General features: G+C 46.0%; 1 protein-coding gene across 4 annotated transcripts in view; it reads right to left on the bottom strand.

Moving 5' to 3' along the window:
* The window catches only part of ANOS1 (anosmin 1), a 183,998-nt gene that overhangs the window by 47,540 nt on the left and 115,637 nt on the right, over positions 1-20,821 (bottom strand). For all 4 annotated transcript variants that reach the window (XM_027608023.2, XM_027608026.2, XM_027608022.2 and 1 more), the window contains 3 exons: positions 15,141-15,363; positions 6,642-6,826; positions 4,649-4,778 (listed from right to left, as the gene is read on the bottom strand). In XM_027608023.2, the coding sequence (XP_027463824.1) occupies positions 4,649-4,778; positions 6,642-6,826; positions 15,141-15,363 (538 nt within the window). The remainder of the gene's footprint in view (positions 1-4,648; positions 4,779-6,641; positions 6,827-15,140; positions 15,364-20,821) is intronic.

Raw genomic sequence — 20,821 nt, 5'->3', positions numbered from 1 at the left:
GTACCACCTAGAAAATTGGAAGTCTTCCTTCTGTCACTCTACCCATGTTGACACCCAGAAGTCATGCCGAAAGGCAGACGCACTCTTTCCCAAATTCGGCAGTCTTGTAAAGAGTGTTTTGGTGCAGGTACGAGGACTTAGCAATATTTATTTCCAATACTGCGCATGCAACACATACACATTTTTTGCTGATAAATATCGACATGATCAAGGAAAGGTGAAACACCAATCTGCCGAAAAAGAGAAGGAAATGTGCACTGGAAGCCAAAAAGTACGTTTTGTGTAGGCACGACCGCCACTCTGGGTGGTTCACTCGCACGTCTGGGGGCTCTGCTCGCTCGAAATCCCACAGACGTCACAAGAGGCTTGCCAGCTTCTGGGACAGGGTGAGAGCAGGCGAGAGGCCACGAGAGAGGCTAGAAAGGCTGCGTTGTCTGCAGGGACTACCGCCGTCCAACACGGGAAGCAGCCCGGGAACCTAGTGATTCCTTTCACGGAACTGTTCATACGTTGATTTTAAACCACGACTGAAAATGTCCTAACGAACAGGAATGCTATGGGTGTGGAGTAAAACCACTGCGGACCCCCCCCCTCCCGCCCCCGCCACCAGGGACCCAAATCTTCGCCCCTGCCCTGTACTGTTTCAGGACACCCACAGCTCAGCTTCTAAATGTGCCTTCGCCCCGGGCCCCCAGCAGGCTCTGCCCACCTGCAGGACAGATGTGCTGGGAGACAGCCTGCATCCGCTGCCCGAGTCCCCACTCGTAATTTGAATTTTTAACGTTGAAGACAATTTTCCTTCTTAAGTACCGGGGAAAGGTAGTAGAAAATTTAAATAAGGAAATACAGAAATTACCCCAACCTCTATTTTGGGCTTGCTGCTGCCAGCAGGAATGGCTGATTGTCCCCAATTCATAATCATTCATGTCTTCTGGGGGCTGACAACAAAAATGGCATTCACCGGGAGGAGGAAAACATGAAACTGAGTTACCAATCCATGTACAACTCTGAATTTTCTGTAAAAATCAGCATTCTAAGGGGTTAGGATGAAGTTATGGGAAAATACACAACTTAAAAGGAAATTAACTTAGTTAATAGCCAATCCATTCTGGCAAACCACAGACTAATTTTGTATTTAAACAGAACCATTAAGAAGAGAATGACAAGAATTTTGGCTTTTCCACGAAAATCAAGATTATGGCCAATGAATACCAGGCAGAAAGCATAAACGAAATGAAACCCATCTTATCAATTTTTTTTCCTTCTCTATTTAATTTTCCTTTTATTTTCAGAAGTGTTTACTGTAGATGGAAAAAAAAAAATCACTTCCCTTTTCCCTTGACCCAGACTTAAATTACCAAGGCTGGCCCTCCACCCAACTCAAATACACTTACCCTTTGCACAGACTATTATTTGAGAAGCAATCATTCTTTCTCAAAGCCATTTTAAAGCACTAGAGGACTTAACAACGGTACAGTTTCAGTTCTGGGGCACAGCAGGAATAAATGGGCTTTTATTAAATGAAAATGCACCATTTTTGGAATCAGGGCAGCCTCTGGTGCAATGTTCTATTTCCTGGTTTTACAAATACGCCCCGTATCCATACTTCCGGGCATCTCACTGTGAGGAACATTCTAGACTGTCGCTTTGGCACCCTAGCAAACCGCAAGTGCTGGTGCAGAATTCGTAAGAGGTTCTACTGCGGGTTCAGCGAACAGGCACGGTGGAATGATGGGAGTGCCATAATTCCGCCAGACGGTCGAAGATTTCCTGCAGGACTTGTCTAAAGGATACGTAACCATCTGCAAGATGGCACCGTTACCTTTCCCCATTTACTCAATCTCTTCAAGCGGAGAAAGGGGGCTTACTGGGGAAAAACTGTTTAAATGACTTTATGGGAACTTAACTTCCATTCCATAAAACTCGCTCACGTTAAATGAACAGTGCAGTGACTTTTAGACTTTTCTGAGTTGGGCAACACGCATCACCCACTTTTAGAAGGGTTCCATCACCCCACCTCCCTCCTTCCTCTCAGGCTTCACCTCCAGCTCCCCTGCCCTGTTCCACAGCTCAACCCTCGGGCTCCTGTGCTGTTCCACGAACACGGCAAGCTCACTCCTGCCTCAGGACCTTTGCACCGACTGCTTCCAGGAACTGGAATGCTCGCCTTTCAAATTGGTGCAAGGCTGACTCTTTCACCTCCTTTAGACAAACATCTCTTTCTCGGCAAAACCTTGGTCTACCCTCCTGAAAACTGACAACAAAATATGCCCCCCCGCCAACATCTCCTCTGTTCTAATCTTTATTTTTATCATCAGTTGTCACCACCTACCCTACTATACAACAGTATTTTACTTATTAATCTTGTTGACTGTTTCCTCATACCCGCAACTGGCATAAGTGTGTGTGTCCACAAAAGCAGACATTTTTGTCCTTTCGTTCATTTATTATCCCCTGTGCCTGACACACATAGGAGCCTAACAACTATTTAATACAAAAGGGAATGAAACATGAGTGATGAGAAGGTGAAGACTCAAAACTAACTTTGTCTCTACTCTAAAGTTTCCCCAGGAAGCCATGAAGGCTCTTGGTGGATTCTACAAGTGGACGATGGCGATGCACAAGTCTGTCAATAGCACAAATCACTGGACTGTACACGTAAGAGGAATGAGTCTAATGGTATGATAATTGTATTTCAGTACAGTTGTTAAACACAGTTTTCCCATTAAGGCCCATTTCTCCGTTTGATGAGATCTGAATAAGGTGCGGAAGGATGTGGTGCCATCTTGTCAATGGTCAGGCTTCCTTTAGACAAATCCTAGAGGAGATGTCCTCAGCCGTTTAGCGGATCTATTCCATTTCCATAATTCCGTGATCCATCTTCACTGGAAAAAGAGTAGAATCTACTGTGTATTCCTTGCAGACATTTTTGGTTTGCAAGAACTGCAAGGACTAGAGTCTGGAATGCTCGGTGTTGGGTGTGTTTGGAAAATCAGGAAATAGAACAGCAGCGCAATGGTGAATGCTATGCTTCCCCAACACGGTGCATTCTCATTCAGCAAAAGCCCATTTAAATTTGAGCGGTGCAGCTCTAGTTCTAGACTATTCAGGTGCTCAGATATACTGGGGGCATCCCGCGACAGCAAGGCCTCGCGAGTTGCTCAGAATGGATATGCCTCCCAGGCAGTTGGCAGCCACATGACCGGCCCTGGGAACTGTCAGTGGAGCTCTGCCCAGATCCCACCCAACCCCTAAAGGTATTCCACATCTGTCTCCAAAGGGCTGGCAACGGCTTCTGTCTGCTGTTTCTGCAGCCGTGACCTGAAAACACCAGACCAGGCAACCGAACAGACGGTAACACATTTGACCACATCGTGCCCGCATCGCATGTGAACCATGAAACCAAGGTGAAGACTTCTCAAGCCTCTTATGGATCCTCGCCTCTGAACCCACTGTTAATGATTTATTTCCCTGGCCTCTCTAAATCATCAGACCAATCGGAGACACAGTCTCAAGACAAGGTTTGATGTCTGCGATTGCACTTTTAAATTTGCTTCGTGTGTTTGCCTCCATGGAGGGGGAAAAAAAAAGGCACCTTTCCTTTCCTAAAAGGTCTTTTTTAAAAAAAAAGAGTTAAAAGTGTACAACATAAGGTGTAACAGAATCCTAATATTAAACGATTTCGGTTGCAAGCTTTCCACTTCTGAGACCAACAATGACGTCGACAAAGGGGTTGCAATATGACGTAGTGAGAAACGGACAGACTGGCATCAACAGATACATTTCCCCAATCACGCAACAGAAATGGGAAGTGATAGCAGCCAGCTCAGACCCTCCCTCCATGAAAGACATAGGACTGATGGGACCCGTCTTACATCCTTCATTAACATCACAAAGCATTTTGTTTAAAATCAATCTAAATTAGCGTCCTGTACCAGGAGAACTATCGGGGAGTACGCGCATGAGCTCACCAGCCCCTAGCTGTGACATGGGTTCTTGCAGCAGACGTGGAGTGCACAGAGAAGGCACAGCCCACTAAGCACAACTGGAGAAAATACACATGGATGTATTGTTTGTTATCGAGTCCAGGGACGTCCTTCCCCTAGTTCCACTAGCACACACGAAACTCACCAGAGATGTCACAGCATTAGCAGTCACGGGATGCCAGAGGCTTTCCAGTAGCAACGAGATAAGAACCGAACAGAATTAATAGCAGTGACACAGGGGAACCCGGAGGTCAAACTCTGGGTGGTATGAAGCAAAAGAGATTAATTCACACTCAACATAACCATCGTTTCAAGAAAAGCTGCACAGTCTCCAGGAGCTCAAACCAAACTCTTCTCTCCAGAAATTAACTGTAAGGTGACTAAGGCAGAACATCGCGAGGCAAAGACTGAACACAAGTTGGTAACGGAAAACCACCCCTTCCGAATTGAGAAGACCCCATTCTGTTATCTGGCGTGATGTTGTGAAGGTAAAAGGCGGGTGACGTTCTGAACCAGACACTCACACACACGTGGTCCCGTCGGCGAAGAACAGCAAACCACCTGCTGACCAACCATACATACGGACAGGGCGACACCACGGCTCCGCACCGCAGGTGTGCCCGGCAGGGAGGTGAGCGTGGGGTCAGGAACGCGACACCGACCTTTGGAGGAGCGGAAGTGTTTGCTGGGGGCCGTGAAGCCTCGGGTCCCATGCACGTTGACAGCCGCCACTCGGAACTGGTACCACCTGCTGGGTCGTACGTCAGTCAGCTGGACCCGCTCATCTGTGGTCTGCAGAGAAATGTCACAGAGCACAGAGAACCCTTTCACCCAGACGTGCCAGTCGGGTGTGTCTGAAAAGCACAGCACCTCGTCGGCCAGCACAATGCCGCCCCGACCTCCCTGTGCCCTTGTGGGTAAGTGCGGTCGTCGTGCTCAGTTATGAGAAGAGCTGTCGGGGGTCAGGGAATTTCTAGGGCATTTCAGGTGTCTAATTCCACTCCTAGGGACTGCACCCCAAAGAGTTAAGGATCTCTGGAGCCAATGCTAGGAACATGCCAGGGCTACTTACGTCGGGTGACTTAATGTAGCATTAAACCCACGAGGGGTTTCATCACTCAATTACACATCTGAGCAAATGTATACGTGAGCTCATTCTGTGATAGGCACGAATATGAAATCATCTGCCAGTTACAGAAAGGAAATGCCTCTCGAACGTGCTTGCCAAACAGGGTCTTGGAAGTCGGTATGAGGACCCACACTCTTTAAAGAGTGCTAACGATTTCTGGAAGTATATTGCAATCCAAGCCTTTCTTCCTTGTTTGAGTAAACCGGGTAAGATCTGCAAGGACCCGGTCGTGTTCCTCCAAGGTGAGGTGTGCAGACATCTGTCTGTCCAAGAAAATGCCCACAGGAATAAAACTGGACACCGGGGAAGGTGCCTAGTTTGGCTGCCACTCCTGCTGGAGTCGCAAAGCCGCACTCAGGGCATGAACGTCGTCAAGTGAAATTGAACCCAAACCCTCCCAAACCCTACGCTGAAATAACCTCTTGAGAGGGGCTGTCACCTTTGCTTTAGTATCTAAAAGGGAAGGCTCTGAACTCTTCAAGGGGGCTTTCTACCTCGTTTGGCGGAATGTGAGGCGACTATTTCACGGACCTCAACATTTACTCTTCGTGGCCTGGAGGTTAAAAAACTGAAGTCACCGTGATCCCCACAGCATTTAGCAGACAAAGAAAGGAAGGTGGAAGGAAGACAAAGGAAGGCATGAACCAGTGAAAATAATAAAAATAAGTAAAGGCCTTTCCTCTCTCCAAAATAGAAGGGATATAAGAGCTGATCTTATTGTCAGGGAATCTCTCAAGCAAAATGACCCGATCCCTGCCAGGTCAGGGTTTCTGCCCGCAGACACACGTGGAGAACGCACTGCAGTTGCTGAGGGCATGAGGTGGTTTCACATTGAGAATCTGTTCTTTCTCTAAAACCGTGTAGGTTTCTTGCAGCTGGTAGTCCATTTAGCAGCTCTTAAAAAGAAAGAAAATATTTTGCTTTTCTCATTGGCAAGACAGAAAAGGAAGCCGCAGTGCTAAGATAAACCCCAGGACTGCGACCATGCAGGTGGGGTGTCAGTGTGTGAGCTGCCCAGGACGCAGCAAGCACTTAGCAAGGACTGAGGACTGGCTGGGTCCCTCCCACCAACTAGTTGGGTGATAGGAATCGTACCCCATGCTACTCAAGTCCTCGTGTAGAACGAAGGCTTCGATGCAGAAGAAAACTAGAAGTCATTCAGATGATCCAAGATCACATGAACTCGTCCTAATGCTGTTGCATTTCTCTTACTGGGGTCGGTTTTAAGTTTATCTCAAGGAAATACACTTCTTGGAGGAAATAAATGTGAACACTCAGAAAATGATCTCCCTTGCACAGGTATTTTGAGCAAAGGAATCCAAGAGTCAAGCTCCTCGTTGCACCGGGTTGTAGCTACGGAGCTCATCCTGTGCTCTGTAGATGCGTGGGCCATGACGTCCACGTCTGACTAAGTCATTTGGGTAGTCGGGCTATTTTGGCCGAGGCACAGCAAGTTAACTTTCTACCTGCGGGTGTGCTAGACCTTTACCTCAAGGGGGAGGGGAGGGAGTCCATGAACCACTTACCTGGGCTACCGTCTGCCACTGTGTGGCATCGTCTTCGCTAGGATGGATTCCATAATTCCATCTTCTTTGTACCACGTAGATCACGGGCTCGATGGAAATATTGAATTTCGAGGACCACTTAATCTCCAGCTGTCCAGACTGCAGTTCTGTAAATCGTAACTCTTTTCTGGGCTTCAGGGGGACCCCTGAAACAGGAGCACGGCAATGAAAACAATCGGCGGGTGACGCCAGGGCCGGTCAAGCTGAGGAAGAAAACCTTTAGAATTCTACGGCCCATCTCAGGTCACGACCACTGATCCTCACTTCCCTCCAGAAAAGGGGTTCCTCCCCGGCAGGGTTCAAGTTTGAAACCTTCTGACGCAGAGGTCAGCCCGCCGCATTTCAAGAGCATCACCTCCTTTCCTTCTAGTTTCCCATTTTTTAAAGAGGCTCTACATCGGGTCTTGTTTCGGGACAACTATTTTTTTCTCCCCAGTCATCTCGACAGCAATTCTTTCATGCGCGTTCTTTGGAATAAACAAAGTTACTGAGCTACATCACTGGAGGTTAACAAGGAATGCACATGAGGCCACAGTCACAGAGGCTTTGAAGCCCCTGTCCCCATTTACCACGCTCTGTTTCTACTGGTAGAGTCTAAGGTCATTATAACGTGCTCCCCCGGTTTGCTCGCCTCTCCTGCCTCCGAAAGTTTGCCTTTTAAGGGAAAAAATTATAAGGCTAAATGCTCTCATGTGGTCAGACCTTACGAGCATGATTTCCAGAGCATAGATCTTTTGCATTCCCCAACTGATTGCAGGGCTCTCTCCTATAGACTTAGGGTTTAAAATTGGAAAATGATGAATTTATACTGTTTGGTTTTGGCACGAGTGACCGCCTTGCTTCAAAAGTCCCTCACAGGTGTCTCATTTTCAAGTAGTTAATCATTCTGATTTCTTCTCCCCGCTCCCCCCCCCGCCCCCCCCGCCTACGGTGCATGCAAGTGGTCTGGCCACTGACAGACTGAAGAACCAGAGTTCAAAATCATAGCCATTACGGAAAGGGAAGTTTAGAACAAAGTTCTATACTCCTATGTATGTAAAACTAACTGGATTAGGTAGAGTCCCATGGTACTGTGATGTTCAATGCCATCAGAACCTTGAATGCCAGCTGCTATTAATATCAGTTTCTCCTGAGAATGAGCATCTGCCCAACACACTGACCACTCATTTGAACATGGCATTTGATAACGCTCTACTTCTTTTTCTGTTTCTTCCATTTAAGCAGAAAAGACATTGAAAAACATGCAAATACAAAATGTAGGTACTATCTGATGTATGTTAGCGATGTCACCAAGTACCAACTCTGATTTTCACTTGGATCTTAATTCATGCTAAGTCTTGTTGGCGGGAGGGGGCGGATTCTCAAGTCTTTACACGTTTAGGTGGGGGGAGTTGCACAGTCTTAAAGGAGCAGCAAATAAATCTGGTCAAAGGTCAGTGAGTTCTACAGAATACCTCCTAGAAAACGCATTCCCCATGCCACTGCAGTCTCTGCTTTGATGTGCTGATGCGTTGCCTCTGTTCGTTGCCCTTCACTGTAACAACTGGTGCCTCAACGGGTCCTCACTGTGAGTTTGTGCTGTGGGTGAGGGGTTAATGATCTACATGGGGACTATCAAGTAACTGAGTCTGGGGAAGATTAAGTTGCCAGGAGCAACGAACCTGGTCTCAGGTTCCTCTCTGAGTTTTCGGCTTCTTTCTACATTTTGAATTAGGAAGAGCCACTTACAAAAGGAGGGAAAAGGGGCAGTTTTCACAGCTCTGCACAATCCTGAAAGATTCTGATTCAAATGTCCCTGATGTCCCTGCTTGGTGTGGAACAGGTCTCCCCTTCTGCCGCAGCATGAGGGTTTTTTCTAAGTTCGAGTCGTAAACTTTTCTTTGCAGTGCACAACCTTACATTAGGAGTCCCGTTTACTTTTGTGCCTGGAGTACTTCTGCTAAGCAAGGGACTCACAAATCTGTGCCCAGTCCCCCGTCTGCGCTGCAGGCCCCACTACCGAAAGAACTTCTCGACACAAGTCCCGACTCAAATGCCCCTCCTGAGGGTGTCCCCTCCCCCAGTGATAGCTTCATGACCACTCCATGCTTTTGGATAGCTAAGAGAACCTTTCCACTCGTTCTTGGACCCACCGACATCTCTTTGTGGGACTGCAGAGTGTCACTTCAGGAAGCCTCCTATCCCATGTCCCCGCAAGCCCATCCTTTTCTCTAATGCCCTCTTCACGGTATTTTGTGATGATTATTTTCCTAAAGTAGAGGACAGAGGGTCTCCTCCACCTTCTCCAACTATTCAGCTGCATCCCATTTTCTGTGGAATGAACATGTCACGCCCTCCACATCACGTCAGATCTTTCCACTTACCTCGTGGCACATTTCCCATATTGGTCACACAACGTGCTTTTAAACCCAGCTTTTTGAGAAACACACTGCCAGGCACTTCCTACTACTACTAGATACTTTCAGTCTGGAATGTCTTTCCTCCTACTTTCTGACTACGGATACGTGGATACTTCCAGGCTCAGAGTGAATGCCACTGCTCAGACCTACTTACCCTAAAACCTCCCAGGTGGAAACAAAGCTTGCATTCTTCTGCCCCCTCTTCAAAGCTCAGCCTGTAACTGTCCAAGTGTGCGCTGAACTGCCTCTTACTACAGAAGCTCCTTGGATGATGTCTGTCTTCCCCCCGAAGCTACAGACCCCAGCCCTCAAGGAACAGGTCTCCTTCGTTCCCACACCTCACAGTGGCCCAGGAGAGCACATTCCGCAAGAGCAAATGCTCAGGAAATGTCTGCCGAAGAACAGCCAACCTACTGTCCCATTCCGCACTCAAGAACGTAAGCGCGGAGATAAGAGGATACAGAAACAGTGACCCAGTCTTCGCACCAATGGTCAACCCCTCTCTGCTGGAGGGCACTCACCTTCGGGAAAGGAGAAACCTTAACACAGGTATTCGCTTACCCTTACGTTTTTAAAAACGCAAATACTAAATAATAATACAATAAAACTCTATTAGTAAGTTTAGAAGACGGAATGAATAGTTTTATTGCATTGACAGAACTTTCCCGGTTTAAAAAAAGACCAATTCCTGACAATTCCTGATAGGATGGAAATCCCAAAGTGTGCTGATGAGTTTTAAATCCAGAAGTAGCTCTCTAAAGACTTAGGTCAAGAAAAAAAAAGCTACCGGGCGCCTGGGTGGCTCAGTTGGTTGAGCGACTGCCTTCGGCTCAGGCCATGATCCTGGAGTCCCGGGATCGAGTCCCGCATCGGGCTCCCTGCTCGGCAGGGAGTCTGCTTCTCCCTCTGACCCTCTTCCCTCTCGTGCTCTCTCTCATTCTCTCTCTCTCAAATAAATAAATAAAATCTTGAAAAAAAGAAAAAAAAGCTACCAAGGCTCGACAAAATGATTGCTTTGTATCAGGTTTGCATTCCAGGCGGGTCCTAGACACACTTTCTACCGAGGGGGTGTGTGAAGAGAGGGTGGCCTCTGAGAACATTTTGTGATTCACGTAGTTTCTCGGTGCACAGAGAAGAGAAGATGGCTGCTTAGTGCTTTAAACTCATAAAGCCCGTTGTCTGAGATTTCCAATGCAAGTTTCTCCTTGGCTGTGTCCTATGCATAATCCTCTAGTGTAAATGCACCTCCGGTACATACTCCAGCTGCTGAAGTAACCTGAACTCATCAGCAGCAAAGCAAGCGTCTGAATCCCCTTGCTGCAAGGTTTTAATCTTGAATATCCTTCAACTACCTAGAGCCTTAATCGAACATAATGACCATCAGAGCCACGTCAGTTTGCATTTCTTCATTTAACAGTCTCGTCGATTATTATGTACAACAATCTTACCATTTGCATGTTGAGAAATGGTCCATCTGCTTTGCATTAGGGTCAGCTGGCTCCCTTGATTGGAAGTAACTCCAGCACTCGGCTGTAATTGTGTGCAGATGGGGCTTGGCCCCCCAGCCCCCGGGACCCCAAGCCCCCACTGCCAGACCTTCTGCACAGTGCTTGGGAGCTCACCCAGCACCCTAGTTGTGTAACCAGATGTGCAGAATGCATGTGTCCTCGGCGTGTTATTATGCAAATGACTAGACTTTTCCTTCTTTCAATTATTTTTGAACAAACGAGTCATTTGAAATGCACACTATTCTGTCAAAAATGTGGTCATCCCACAATATGTGGTAATATCGGTGCATTGTCTTTAAAGCATCACAAGTATTGTGGTGAAACTCAATGACTTAAAAAAAATGGGAAAACATAATGATAGAAAACTCAATGATCAGAATCAGCAGTTGCAAATCATGACATCTGATTATTCCTGTAAAAACGTTTCTGTCAGGAGTCTAAATGCTATGCAAATGTAGCTAGACATAGTGTTCCAATGATTCAATAATTAACCCTCAGTCGGTATCTCTCCTAGAGGTCATCAGTACTCATGGAAATTGTGTTCACATACTATTAAGGTACTGAGTCACCGTATTCAAAATGGCTAAAAAACTCATTTGTGAATAGTGGGATTAGTCCATGTCTAAAGACCTGAGGTTTCAATATTTCAAATATGAAGCAATTCATAGAAATATTAGGTCCACACCCTCATCAGATCTTCCAGTTTGTTTGGAAACAAACTGATATGTGATTCACTTTAGTTTACGCACAGGGCAAAGAGAGAGGACGGAGAGCCACAGATTAATCTCAGTCTTTACACGTGGAAAACAACTGCAGCTTTTCCTCTGCCCTACCCTAACCAAATGCCATAGCGGGGGTCAGGAGAAGCAGAAGTTTGGGCAGTAAAATAATAGATCATCTTTGGGAGGGAGGAGAGTTGAACTCTGCTGTAAATCGGCCTTCAGATAGGCCAGGGGGGAGCATCAAAGGGAAAACAAGGATATATGCAATCGTTTCATGTTGTACACCTGTGGAGAACCAGCCTCTTAAACTCTCCGCGATGAGGCTAAGGCTTGCGTTGCAGGGAACCGTCAGCTCGGGTGCCATTTACCACCCTGAACACTGGCCCGTCTTGCAGGAAGCTGCTAACAATTTTATTTGGAGGGCAAAGTGAAAACGCTGTGTTGCTTTCCTCTGTTTTAAACTCGAACATCGAGTAAGGTTAACTTACTCAGAGGCCTCAGCTAAGGCTAATTCTCACAGCATACGCCAAATTAAATGCTCAGATAGAATGCATTCCGTTGAACATCTTTTCCAAATATGCATAGTTTTTAAAAAGCTCAAGTCTGGGGCGCCTGGGTGGCTCAGTCGGTGAGGTGTCCAACTCTTGATCTCAGCTCAGGTCACGATCTCAGGGCTGTGAGATCGAGCCCCGTGTCAGGCTCCGCGCTCAGCATGGAGTCTGCTTGGAACTCTGTCTCCCTCTGCCCCTCCCTTGCACTCTCTCCTCTCTTTCTCCGTTCTCTCGCTCTCAAATAAATAAATCTTAAAAAAAAAAAAAGCTCAAGTTTGCAGCATCTAAAGTTTTAGAAGCTATAACATCAAGTATGTCTGCCATCTTCCCTACCACAAACACAGGAAGCCAAACACAAGCATTGTTTCTGTATTTTAAAAATTTTTAACTAACCCTATAAGCAATCAAAGAAAAAAATAGGATAGAGGCTGGTACAAATCAATTTATTGCAAAAGTTGAGATAATTATTTGTGCGCAAATGGGCGTTACGTGTATGACTACCTTGCTAAGGACGTCCTGGACCGGGAAGGGGATGGTATCAGATTGATGTTGTACCCTAACCACTGACACGTCGGTGATTTTATCAGAGTAAAATGTTTGACACTGATACATCTTTGGATTGACCTAAACTGTATTAATACCATGATTGAGGGCCCAGTATGAGAGTTGGATAGACTCAAAAGGGAAATAAGACGACAGCTGGCCCAGCCGGGAGCCAGGGTCACACGTATTCCCGCTACCCACAATCAGATCACCTGAGCAACGGCTTGCAACCTCCACTTCAGCCCTTGTGGCCTGGCAGCAGGACCAGCCCATCCCAACCAGTGATGGGGCGCCCCTTCTACGGAAAAAGATGGCACAGGCCTATAGCACGAGCAGAGACAGGAGGGCAAGCTGATCTCCCATGCTTGGCTCGGGGCAGTAAGAAGGCAACGTGCAGGCAAGCGGGACGGTGATGGCTGGTACTCGACAGACTGCCGAGGGTGATTCGTGTGCAGACTGGCTGGCTGGGTGAGTGTGTTTGTCCCTGCGAGGCCAAGGACCGTCTGCCTGAGACACACAGGCAGTCAGCACCACCATCCTCTTCTGAGAGTGATCGCGCACTGTGAGTCCCGGGCAGGAACGTGCTGAGACGCTCCAGGTGGCTCGGCAGCTCGGACTGTGGCAGGGAGCCCCACAGCAGCTGTGTGGGGACCCCTGTGGCTCACACACGCCCACTCGGTGGCGCTGTCAGACACCCCCCCTCCCGGACGTGGAAACCAGCCTTCCTTCAGGGACTGTTCAACAGAGCGAGGGCGATATACCTACATGTACCCATGTATATTTTCAAAATAACAGTATTATTATCCTAAGCTCCCTAGGCAAAAGTCATCATCAGGTCAAGAGTCTGTTTATTCTATTTCTAGTTAGTTCTCCATGAATGACCCGTCTCCGCAAAAAAAAAAAAACAAAAAAAACAAACAAAAAAAAACCCCAAGAGCTACTTTATAGAAGAGGAACTTCAGGACTTAAAAAAAAAAAAAAATCCATCATATTTAGTTAAGCGTAGGTTTAAATGGCAAGTCTCTTTTAATAATTAATCATTTATGCTGGCCCTTTGTAGATTATTTCCCTTATTCCTGGTGAACCACACATATTTGAAATTCATACTGACTCTTCAATGCTTTTAAAATAAAAAGCATCTTTTAATTTACATTGCCTCTTTCGAATACCCCACTTTAAAACACTAAGGGTTTTACAAATGGCTTTTCAACAATCATTCTAAAAGCATTCTATTTTTATGGTAAATGCTAATACTTAAATAGTAAATGATCTATAATAACAGAAAAGGCTTCCTAATAATAGACTTTAGAAAAATTAAATGGTGTTGGGTTTTGCAAAAGTGATTTTATGTAGTTTATGGTGAGAGGCATGAACACGATAAAACTTTAAATCCATTAAAGAAACATCACCTGGTAAGAAGGGGAAAGCGGTGATTATTCTGAATTGGAGACGTAATATTTATGCCAGGTTTCCCAAGGTCTTATGCAAAAACAAGGAAAACGGGATGGATGACACAGATTTGAGGCCAGAGTTAATTCCACGGGAGTGCGCCAGAGGCAGGGGGCAGGGACGGAGAGATCTGGGAGATGAGGGCCGTTGTGATAGTGAGACCAGACTTCTGTCAACAATTTAGCCAGCACATGATTCAACGCCAGCCCTGCTAGCAATGCCGTTTCATGCAGTTTAAAAATAACTGACCTATATTTGGAAATCATATACATTTGGTGTGAGTGGATGAGAGAAGGAGGGACAGAGACATCACCCTTTCTGCTGGCAGTGAAGAATGCCTAGTGATGAATTCTATTTGATTCTTCATAGGAGACCCTAAAAAGCAGCAAAATTTTGTCTCCTAGGATACTCTGAGGGTATCCCAAACTGGGCATAATACAACAGAATCGGTTTGGCATAAAAGAACGGGGTCACAATTACGGAAAGAGGCAAGTTAACGCTTAGGATCAAGGAGTTAAGGGCTCTAGAAACTGCCTATGAATGTAAACTCTTACATCTGCTAAATTGTTTGGTAAACTGAATCCCCACCTTCGGAAGAGAGCTATTCTTCCATCTGGGTCCTCAAGACGCTAATCAAAATATTGAAAGTCCGCACAATGACACTTCTGTTCTTGGATTATGCCAAGAGGAAAACCACGACACCCGTGCATTTGTTATGCATTTTTCAAGGGTGCCCCCTCCCCAGCCTATTTTCCAGGGATTTAAATCGATTTGCTCCCATGTCCCCAGCGCCGCTTAATTGATTGACTCTTGGTGGACAAAAGCACAAGGAAGTTCCTGAAGTGATGTTTCCTTCCTACACAGTACATTTAGTAAGAATGATTTGCCCTGCCCCAGAAGGAGTTCGTCACGGCTGATCTGTACGGCCCAGTAATAGTTCCAGACGTGTCTGTGTGGCACAAGGTGCATTTTCTTACCGTTCTTCTTCTCTTGCAAGGATACCTTCTTTGACTGACACCCTTCCCCAGGCACACAACCCCCCATCTTTGACTGACACCCTTCCCCACGCACACAACCCCCCCATCTTTGACTGACACCCTTCCCCACGCACACAACCCCATCTTTGACTGACACCCTTCCCCACGCACACAACCCCCCCATCTCTGACACCCTTCCCCACGCACACAACCCCCCCATCTCTGACTGACACCCTTCCCCACGCGTACACCAACTCGCCCCCCCCCCCATGAGTTGGTGAATTTCCGTTCACACGGCCTCTGCGCCTTACCTTTGTACAGTGTCTTGGGCACCTGGCAGGTGTGTCCACATCCGTTCGAACAACATTTCTTCACCCCAGAGCACTCACTGTCAGCTTCACAACTTTCTACACAGGCGGCGGCAAATCCGCTGGCTTTCTCAGGAGCCGGGCAGTCGCCCTGCTTCACCGACAGGATGTACTTGAGGAACTCACAGCTAGTCAAGCATTCGTAGTTCTTCTTGGGGAACAGAGGCTGAAGACAGAATAGGAAAAATTCTCTTTTCTAAGAATTTTATTCTTTTAAGCGATCTCGACACTCAACGTGGGGCTCAAACTTACACCCCCAAGATCAAGAGTCACATGCTACATGGACTGAGCCAGCCAGGAGCCCTGAGAAGAAAACTTCTCTTATTAAAGACACAGGATGCCCGATTTCCAAGACATCAGAAAGGAAGGTAAAAATTCTTACTTGGTCAAAATTTCCCTGGAATGTCTTACAAAATAAATGGATTTGTTTTCTTTTCCCCCTAAAGAAGTAATATTCTATGCTAATTTCTGAAAGGAACCGGACCCATGAGTTATAACTTTGTACTGCATGCAACAGATACACATCAATCATACGTACGCACGTTCACAGGGTATTACGTACTCAGTGAAATGCAGTTGTGAAATAATTGATAACGTTCAGAAAGCATCTCAGTACAATTTGAGGGCCCCTTCTGGACTACTGTACACATACACAGATTTTCATTCTCTACGGAGTCATTTTGGTTTGCGTGGTAAATGGTAACCACAATGGCCTTTAGCTGTGGCCCTACAGAAACCTGGTAATTCTCACAGCAGTAACATTGGCTGATAGCTTATGAAAAAGGAGCCTAACCCTCAGTTCATTGAACCTATTTTAAAATACTATCCAGCTTCTATAGCTTATGTGCGCATGGGCCCTCTTATCAACATGCAATTATCAATAAATGATGAGATGAAAGAATGTGAATCCGTGTTACCCGTGTGACACAGTCAGGTTCTGAGCAGCATCTGGCTGATGGCATTTCAGTGGAGCCCAGAATCAATCACACACTAGTGACAACAGGTATTCCCGGATTTATTTAAAGACTCGCATTATGGAAAAAGTGTGAGGCATGGAAAGAACCAGTCACCAAATGCATCTTTCTCCTTCGGAAAAATGGTTCAGGACAGCATTTGGTTATCGCTCCAACGTGAGAAGCAGTCGGAGGATAAGGGCTTCTTTCTGCCGCTCAGGTGGGGAGCTGCTGAGGGTCCCTAAAAGCAGCCCCACCACCAGGGACACACAGAGGAATGACCTCCCGGGATGGCCCTCCTTTTGTTGATGGACGACGGCTGACAAGGCAGTCGCTGGCATCCTAATGAGCGTACCCCTCCTTTTGCCTTGATAGCTGCTTGCCGAGATTGCTACCCTAATCCTAAGCCAGTCTCTCTAAGCCCGTGTTCATCTGCAGCACACCTGTCCAGCCAGGCAAAAACCCCAGCCCTCCGTCTGTCCCCTCTATGTAGGGTGCCACGTCGCCACTAAAGCAAGTTTCCAGGCGGTGGCTGCGGCACTCCCACACCCTCCTTCTCCTCACCGGCGGGACGCGGGCAACGCCACAGGCCTATCCGAGGCCAGAGTCCCGAGACTGGCATGCCGAGTGACACCTGGAGGGGGTGCATGGAGGCCTGCCTTGGACGGCCCCCGCCGTGCGCACAGAGTCGGAACTCGCGTGAGGCCGCGCTCGGTTGGCGGTGACAACGCAGTCCTCCCGGAGCCGTGCAAACAGCGGCACCTGGCGCTCCAGTGAAGCCCGCGCTTTCTCCACACCGGACGGAGGAGATCGTCAAGGAGGGTACATTGTTTACCGTCGGATGTCAAATCCAAGTCGGGACAGAAGAAATCCGTATGGCAGCACGGGCGAGCACAGACCAGGGGTGGAATGTGAGCATCGGGCGGCTACAAGCCAGGACATGCATGAGCCCCCGGCACTCATGACTGCCAGCACCCAGCCCCACCTGGGATACACCTGCATAACACCTGGTAACACCTGCTGCCGGACGGCTGCCTGTGGCTCTCCACCATCCTGTGACACCTGGTTAAGGCCTGCCAGCCCGCGGCCTGCGCCTTCTCACCAACGAACTCTGACCCTCCAGGCAGATCGCTGATCCCCAGGGCACCCGGTGGGAGGACGTCAGTGAAGGGTGAGGGCTACTGGCCAGAGCGCATCTCACACAAAGGGAGAGGTGTGTTAACACGGGGTTCAAAAGGAAAGGAAAAAAATCTCACCATCGTCCAAGTCCCTGGTTTAAGGAGTGGGGAGGACAGAAAGGAAGGTCTCTGCCTCGTTTCCAAAAAGACGGTTAATTACAGGCTTGTTACTTTGCATGCTGATGGTGACCAGAAATCTCACTGAAAAGCCCAAACATGGTGACTTCAGCACGAGGACCTATCCCAGGGACTCTGGGTAACTCCATCACCAACGCAAATTGTTCTATTGTGCTTCTCCTGCTTCGTTTCCCAAACCATGTTGCATTAAATCTGCCTATGGGGGCACCTGGGTGGTTCAGTCAGTTAAGCGCCTGACTCCTGGTTTCGGCTCAGGTCATGATCTCAGGGTCCTGGGATCGAGCCCCGAGTCAGACTCTGTGCTCAGCTTGGAGTCAGCTTGAAGATTCTCTTCTCCCTCTCCCTCTGCCCCTCCCCCTGCTCATGTGCGCTCTCTCTCTCTCTCTAAAATAAATAAATCTTAAAAAAAAAATTAAAAATCTCTACATGAATTATGATGGTAAATGCTACATTATGTGTATTTTATCACAATTAAACAAGAATCTGTGTCAGAGCGAGACACGTGTGTATCCCGTGCCGTTTCAGACAGTGGTGCTTCCCTAATAGACACAAGGTCTTTCTGATAGTGTCAAATTAATGTTCTTCGAGGTGTCAATTCCATACGACCATTAAATACAAGGGAAGAGCTCGCACTCTAACAAAAGGTGGAAAACTGGAAACGCTGGCTAGAAAAAGTACAACCCCAAAGTTTAAATGACAATCACGGACGTCAAATAAATTATTCCCTCTCAGTCAGAAGAGTGTCTCAATCTAAGAACTTTCCAGGTAAAACTTACGAGGAAGGCCATGGCTTCAGTACTGAAGTACCACACCCTTGTAGCTAATTTTTAAAAAATGCTGTAACGTCGAGAGCATCCATTCTTTACGCTTTTTTCCCTGACTCGATTTCACAGTTCATTTTTCTGTGAGCTGCTAGATGTGTTTTACCTCGTTGACTTTTGAATCTCTAAATTTAGGTCCAACCCTAACTTTGGAATCAAAGAAGTATGTGAAGGGAGCTATATAACAAGTACAATGCAGCGTCTGCTAGTGTTCCTCTTTCAACAAAATGTGTATATTACAACGCGCTGCAAGTACTTAGTCACCCAAATCACTTGGCCCACATGGGCTGAAATTTCCAAGGAGAAATACTTCTATTAAATCTGGCAAGTGTTTACTGCTTGCTCACTAGGAAATCACCATGACTTAGTTTGCGCCATGGTATAATCAGATCAGCTCCATTCAAACTTCCCATGTGAACACGGGGTAGGACTCGAGATTCAGATAACAAAGTATGGGCTGTCTGCTCATGTGATTCTAATGATCTGTGTGCTACCCACCCCACCCTTGAACCGTGAGGGACAGGAACGCAGAGACGGTATCTCCTCATCTTAATAATTTACGGACGGAGCTAATGGGGCAGAATTAAAAACAAATAAACAAAAACAGCGGCCGACCCAGATCGGAAACATTTGTTCCTAATGAACATAAGAATGATCATAATTAGCACGATAATTCAGATTTCCCAGTTGATGTAGGAGGTGTTCCGTACATTTATTCAATATTTCTCCTTTTTGGTATGTATTCGAAAATGGCGTTGTTTTTTTTTTTTTTTTTTTCCTGTGCGTGTGATTGTTTTGAGAGCCATGGAAACAAATGTGGGAACAAAAAAAGTTCATCTTTGCACCAGAGCTTTCTAGACTGGTCTATGAGCCTGAAATAGTACAAACAGCGTTATGAATATTACATGAGACGGTGCACACAAAGGACTAAGCGCTATTATGCAGAGTTGGCCCACAATGGGTGCTCAATAAGACTGGAGTAATTGGTGTCTCTTTTCTTTTCCCATGCTACAAGTTTACTGTTTAACATTTCCAAATTCTTCTGTTATTCTGACAAAAATGTTTTAAGATCCAAAGACAGAAATTTGGCCCTGCTTCCTCGACGGTGACCATCCACAAGTTTCCAACGCACTACTGCCAATTTCAGCACGGAAATCTGCACGCGGGCATGTTGCCCTGCTGGCGTTTATAAGAAAGAAAATGTCTAAGTTTTGAAGATCATCTTACAAGTACATGGATTTGGTACAACGATCTTAACAGAAGACGTCTACTCAACTGTTCCACTGTTTATGTCTACTGAAGGCAAATTTTGATGTTCTCTATCAATTATCTTGGATCATTATCTTGGATTAGGTTGAAAAACTATTAATCGTCTGAATATAAATTGGAGAATATATGGTAGCTGTATGCAGGTCTCTCACTATGCCTTTAAACATAAATTATTGAGAATGTACTAGTGGAATGGAGTCAGGACCAAAAGGAGGGCAAGTCAGTGAAAATGATGTGTGAATATTAATACTCAATCTAAAGAAAATGTGTAAATTGGTCTACTAATGGCCAGTTGCACGTCCTGCGAACAAAAGTCATTCAGTGTCAGTAAAGACACTTCTAACCAATAAGCACCTACTATTTCTTGTGATATTACTAGTTAGTTACTGGTAGACTTGTCAAGAAGGATATGAAAAATGTAGGAAAGGTGCGAGTTATCCAAATCATTAGCAGTATGATGCCCATCGACTTCACGGTGAATGAAAACATTTGTGGTAACACAGACGTATGTGCTAAACGTTGTACTTCTTCATAAAATTATATCAAGCTATCAAGGCAAATTGTTCATTGTAAAATTACAACTCCTCTATAAAACTATTCATATGAATCATTGCACAAATCACACAAATGGCAATCTTTGGCCAGGTCACTGACTCCAATTTAAAATTTGGAAAAGTCATGGTTATCATGCTCATTAATTTTTGTTCATTATTTTTTTCTGCTCTTACCCTGTGCAAAACTAAGAACAGAATGCTCTTCAAAGATCATGCATTTTTCGAGAGTAGTCAGTATGTCATGGATGTCATCATGCTCCCAAAGAGGAGTTGGATAAAGCAAAGTACTAGAGTAAATGAAAATACTCTGGGGTACATGGGATCAAGTGAAAAATCCTTCATATTTTATGGGATATTATATATTAGTTAATTCTTATAAATCTCTCCTACATCCCATACCTCAGGTTAAAAACCAAAATGTGTTTCTTAGTGCCATATCGGGGCAATATGCTAATCTCAACTTGCCTGGCAAATGATAAAAATAAAGTGAAATCCTAGCAATAAATAGTAGGTTATAATAGTTGTTGGATGCTTTTGTGAAAGATACCATTATCTTTGTTTTGTTTGGTATAAAATGCAAGATACCATACAATAAAATAGTTTGTGCAGTAATCATGGAATGATGAATGTGAAAACATTAAGTTTATAAATTATCTTCATACCTTAGAAGTCATATACATATATGAGGCCTCAGACGTGGAGAGAACTTTG

This window comes from Zalophus californianus, chromosome X, assembly GCF_009762305.2.
Source record: "Zalophus californianus isolate mZalCal1 chromosome X, mZalCal1.pri.v2, whole genome shotgun sequence".
NCBI lineage: Eukaryota > Metazoa > Chordata > Mammalia > Carnivora > Otariidae > Zalophus > Zalophus californianus.
The sequence above is the reverse complement of the archived record's forward strand: the minus strand, read 5'-3'. Positions and strand labels throughout refer to the sequence as shown.